Genomic DNA, 5,924 nt, shown 5'->3' with positions numbered 1-5,924 from the left:
CGAAAAAATTGATGACAGTGTAATACCCCCTCTAGCGCTACGTCAAAGATCTTTGTCAAATATATTGGACGGAATATTGGATCACATCTTTGATCAAATCTTTGACAAAGAAATTTGATAGTGTAATACCGGCCTAACGAGAGGGAAGGCCATCACGTCGGCGTATGGCTCTGGCGCATCGCACTGCATCTTGTAACGGGACATACTGCTCTAGCATTACTTTTCCTCAACAGCAGTTGTCGATACCAGTATTGTTTTTTGAATTTTGGACTGGTCAATAGTATCTCAGTTGGTTTTCTGAAAACTTTCACATCATTTCGTGTACAGTATCCTATATTTTGTAACACCCCATCCGTCACTTATCTGGTTTTGGCGTGTGTTCACCCCAGGTAATTGACTACCAGATCAACATCTTTTGTGGTTGAAAATGCGACTCTTCTCCTCTGTTCTGAGGAACCTTTCGATATCTAGACAAGTACCGTCTCCGCGCCCCCGTCGGATCACATGTGAATGGCTCGTTTGATAATGGTCGGACACCATTTTGTTCCAACACACTCTGGCTTCTTAGGCTGGATCTTCCATAGTTATGGATTAATCCTGTACTCCCTGCATCCCCCAAGCCCTCACTATCACTGCCTGAATCAACGTCCTTGCTATTCAACGGACGAAACCGGTTGCGAGACCCAGTTTCATGAAGTTGCAACTCGCTCATCGGTAAAGCTTTCCCTACTACCACCCATGTTCTCCTGAGTAACAATCTAATTATATTCTCCTGTTGTCTTGGCTTTTGCCCGCCGCGGTGGTCTAGAGGTTCTAGGCGCTCAGTCCGGAACCGCGCGACTGCTACGGTCGCAGGTTCGACTGCTGCCTCGGGCATGGATGTGTGTGATGTCCTTAGTTAGTTAGGTTTAAGTAGTTCTAAGTTCTAGGGGACTGATGACCATAGATAAGTCCCATAGTGCTCAGAGCCATTTGAATCATTTGAACCATCTTTGCTTCTCCCCTCGTTATCATTTGCACTTTTATGTTACACGAAAACTCAAAACCCAGGTACACCTTACACTCAGTAATTAGATAATGCAAAACATATATCACGACACAAATTGATACAATGGGTGTGAGCAGTGACCCAACAAACATTTCATGAGCAGTACCCCCCCCCCCCCCCCAAAATGCTAGTACTAATGATTGTGTTCTGTGTGCTCAGCAGTGGCTGATTACGGCACTGCACATCATAAGCACTCCAATCACAAATACAATGCATAGACAGCTATAAATGTCAGTTTGAAAGGACAGCACATGAAGAAGACAATGTAACTTATTGTAACTAATGCTACTTGTTCTTCAATTAAAAATGGCTAAGCAATGGATCACGTGGAAAAATTTCCTTTTTCCAGACTACTTCCTAGCAGATCCCAAAGTATCGTATCCTGGCATGGGTCAGCCATATGTAACACCCCACCAGTCACTTATCTGGTTTTGGAGTGTGTTCATCCCAGGTAATTGACTAACAGATCAACAGAGAGTGCAAAACTGCCGCAATATCGGATAACGCAAAGAAAGTAATAAGGCCCTGTGACTCCTGATTGAACTGCGGTGGCAGTGTTGACATTAATTGATTCAGAATTGATCCATTTTAATTAAAAGTGGTGCACATTGATGGCATATTCAGCTATTTAACACAGGTGCAAATGTTGAACATAAAATTAGTTAAGAAAGTGACTTGGCATTTCAACTACTTGAATGAAAACAGATGCAATCAATTAGCACAAATTTATTTTAACTCACAACATTCAATCATCACATTACATGACTCTCCTAACAGGCAGTGGTAATAAATTGCATTTGCGTGTAGTAAAGTGCGATAAGTCAAAAGTAATTCCTATCGACTCACCCAGGCATAATGTGAAGTGCGAGAAGAATTCTACAATACACGGCCCATGAAACCCTCATGGAGACTTTGCCGACGTGATCCAACAAACTAATCAGCTGCCGGAGCGGGCGCAATATCACCGAATTCAGCGTGGCTGGGCGTCGTCGTTTTGCGGACGTCGGCCGACCTCATGGTGCTGCAAGTCTGCGCTCGGCTATTCACTCCTAGCTATCTTGCTCAGTACATAGCTGAACGAAAACTTTCTATCTCCAAGCTCAATCGTTCCGTTTGCTAAGTCCTAAACTGCAGAGATGCTCACTCTCTCTCAGGAAAGCTGAGTAAAGAACGCCACGTCCACAATCTAGGCAAGCTGGGAACAAAACACTCTTCGCCTCGGTTTCCCCTCCAGCAAAATCACTTACGCCAATTGCAGTGCAAGTCGCGTTAATTATGCGTCGCTTTCCAGCGGTGACCAATGCCTGCTCTGGGAAGTGAACAAATTCCCACAAAATTTCCCTTCTTCTCAACTTCTGCTATTTAGCTCCTCCAGGGCCACCCATCAAGGTTAGCATCTTCACAAAACACCAATTTTTCCAGAATTCGACTCCCAGGAGAGTACTTCAAATTCCTTGGTCCTATGTTCCCATCGGAGGCCAGCGTATTTCATTCTGTCGCTCTTCACCTGATTTACTTCAGGCTCTGCAGACTGTGAATTCAGCGTGAAGTTGCTATAGTCACGAACACACATATTTTGGCCTCTGTTCACCGCTTCACCATAGCTTTGCGCAGCTTTCTCGCAAGTTTCACTGAAAATGGGACGATGGACATATATCAACAGGTGTAAAAGTTCTCCGTCTGCTTCCTGGTACACCAGCATTAGGTCAACCACCCACTCACTGTCACTCATTTTAATGCAGCTGGAGGCCCCGCCCCATTACCGCTTTCTCAGAGCTTGAACCACCCTAAGCTGGCTATTGTCGCTTCCCTTCACCACTCCCCAGGCGGCCACAGACAATTCTGAATACTTCCCTGGGATAAACTAGCCTCCAGTAAATCGACGCTTTTCCACAAAGTTTTCATGTCGTGTGAATTACTTTAAAACCATCACCTGACATTAATTTATTCCAATACGTCCATACTATACTCTCTACAAGTTGCATTGTGCCTTGTCAGTCATTTTTGTTCAGTCCTACTGTTCGCTCAACGTGAGGTAGGTGATCTTTAATAACTTCATGTAAGGGGCATAGTTCTTGCCCTCTTACTATTTCAAGCTAAAATTTATGAAACTGAAATACTTTATAAAGCGTTTTACTCTCGCCATTATAATCGATAATTACTAGTTGTGGATGTACAGTTAAAAAATTTTTGTTAGGTACATTTGAAATTACGAAGTATTGGCCCACTTGAAAAAATGGCTCAAATGGCTCTGAGCACTATGGGACTTAACTTCCGAGGTCATCAGTCCCCTAGAACTACTTAAACCTAACTAACCTAAGGACATAACACACATCCATGCCCGAGGCAGGATTCGAACGTGCGACCGCAGCAGTTGCGCGGCTCCAGACTGAAGCGCCTAGAACCGCTCAGCCGCACCAACTGGCCATGTAAGGTAATTTCCTCGTCAACATGTGGGGAATGTGACCTGTAATTTGTGCTGCACATTTTTGTTACAATCTGTATACCTACGACATTATGTAAGGGAAAAGCGCTGCTCAGTGTTGCAATGTTTCAGAAACAACCACGATGGAAGCAGTGAAGGAGACCAAAACGGTGGACCTGGGCGCCCTTCTAGACGCCGGGGAAGGCGCTGTGGTGATCCTGACGGCCGGCGAGACACAGCTGGCAGTGCACAGGGCTGTCCTGGCAGCCAGAAGCCCCGTGTTCGACGCCATGTTCCGCCGCGGCACCAGCAGTGGCCGAGTCGCCGTATCAGACGTGGAGGGCCCCGTGCTGCGCCAGCTGGCGGCCTACATGTACACCCTCGAGGCGCCCGAGCTGCCCAGTATGGCCCTGCAGATGCTGGCAGCTGCTGACAGATACGGCTTGGCAGACCTCAAGGCCGTATGCGAGCAGCAAGTGGCCGGACAGCTGACGGTGGAGAATGCGGCGGCCGCAGCTGTGCTGGCCGAGAGGTGCCGCTGCCCCGGGCTCAGGCAGGCCGCCGTCGCATTCGTGAAGGCCCACGCCAGCCAGGTGGTGGCGACTCGGGGATGGGCAGACTGTGCCGTCAGCCACCCGCTCTCTGTCGTGGAGTTGACTCGACTGATTGTGGAGCCTCCTGCAGACACCAGGTATGCACAGGCAGGTGTTTGCCTCTTCTCCCAAACATTCTGATGTCCTTGTCACACGGTTTCTTTAGTGGTGTGTGTGTGCTGCCAAACATACCTCTGTTGACTTTTACAGAAGCCATGTGCAGGTATCTCCCAGTATTTGCTTCAACCAATCACATGACATTCATCAGTGTCTCTGAACTAAAGTACAGGGCTATTACAAACGATTGAAGCGATTTCATAAATTCACTGTAGCTCCATTCATTGACATATGGTCACGACACACTACAGATACGTAGAAAAACTCATAAAGTTTTGTTCGGCTGAAGCCGCACTTCAGGTTTCTGCCGCCAGAGCGCTCGAGAGCGCAGTGAGACAAAATGGCGACAGGAGCCGAGAAAGCGTATGTCGTGCTTGAAATGCACTCACATCAGTCAGTCATAACAGTGCAACGACACTTCAGGACGAAGTTCAACAAAGATCCCCCAACTGCTAACTCCATTCGGCGATGGTATGCGCAGTTTAAAGCTTCTGGTTGCCTCTCTAAGGGGAAATCGACGGGTCGGCCTGCAGTGAGCGAAGAAATGTTTGAACGCGTGCGGGCAAGTTTCACGCGTAGCCCGCGGAAGTCGACGAATAAAGCAAGCAGGGAGCTAAACGTAACACAGCCGACGGTTTGGAAAATCTTACGGAAAAGGCTAAACCAGAAGCCTTACCGTTTACAATTGCTACAAGCCCTGACACCCGATGACAAAGTCAAATGCTTTGAATTTTCGGCGCGGTTGCAGCACTTCATGGAAGAGGATGCGTTCAGTGCGAAACTTGTTTTCAGTGATGAAGTGATGGGGTTATGTGAAAGATTCAGTGTTTAAACCTCCTCAACCAAGAAACGTGCCAGAACTGCGAGCTCGCATCAACGATGCTTTCGAACTCATTGATGGGGACATGCTGCGCCGAGTGTGGGAGGAACTTGATTATCGGCTTGATGTCTGCCGAATCACTAAAGGGGCACATATCGAACATTTGTGAATGCCTAAAAAAACTTTTTGAGTTTTTGTATGTGTGTAAAGCATTGTGAAAATATCTCAAATAATAAAGTTATTGTAGAGCAGTGAAATCGCTTCAATCATTTGTAATAACCTTGTATATTTAATCTTCTTATGGTGTCTTGCATAAGGCAAAACTCCTCATGCAATGAAGTGCGTTTAAAAGCAGATAAATCTGTGGACCGAAGTCATAGAAGAGCAACTTTACACAGCTCCATAACTTGTTTAGACTATTAAGCAATGTATCCCTATTTTGTTGACAGATGTTAAAATTACCGAACTATCAGTTTAATAAGTCACGGCAGCAAATTCCTAACGCGAAATCTTTACAAATGAAAGGAAAAACTAGTAGAAGCCGACCTTGGCGAAGATCAGTTTGGATTCCGTAGAAATATTGGAACATGTGAGGCAATACTGACCCTACAGCTTATCTTAGAAGCTAGATTAAGAAAAGGCAAACCTACGTTTCTAGCATTTGCAGACTTAGAGAAAGCTTTTGACAATGTTGACTGGAATACTCTCTTTCAAATTCTGAAGGTGGCAGGGGTAAAATACAGGGAGCAAAAGGCTATTTACAATTTGTTTAGAAACCAAATGGCAGTTATAAGAGTTGAGGGGCATGAAAGGGAAGCAGTGGTTGGGAAGGGAGTGAGACAGGGTTGTAGCCTCTCCCCGATGTTATTCAATCTGTATATTGAGCAAGCAGTGAAGGAAACAAAAGAAAAATTCGGAGTA

The 5,924-nt window shown here is 45.9% G+C and overlaps 1 protein-coding gene across 1 annotated transcript; it reads left to right on the top strand.

The window, feature by feature from the left end:
- Window positions 1–3,763: 3,763 nt before the first annotated feature.
- On the top strand, window positions 3,764–4,207 carry LOC126108191 (speckle-type POZ protein-like). The gene has a single exon (XM_049913430.1). The coding sequence runs from the start codon at window positions 3,764–3,766 to the stop codon at window positions 4,205–4,207; it is 444 nt and encodes a 147-aa protein (XP_049769387.1).
- Window positions 4,208–5,924: the final 1,717 nt, after the last annotated feature.

This window comes from Schistocerca cancellata, chromosome 11 (assembly GCF_023864275.1).
Source record: "Schistocerca cancellata isolate TAMUIC-IGC-003103 chromosome 11, iqSchCanc2.1, whole genome shotgun sequence".
In the NCBI taxonomy this organism is placed as follows: domain Eukaryota; kingdom Metazoa; phylum Arthropoda; class Insecta; order Orthoptera; family Acrididae; genus Schistocerca; species Schistocerca cancellata.
This window is presented reverse-complemented; position numbering and strand designations above follow the sequence as displayed.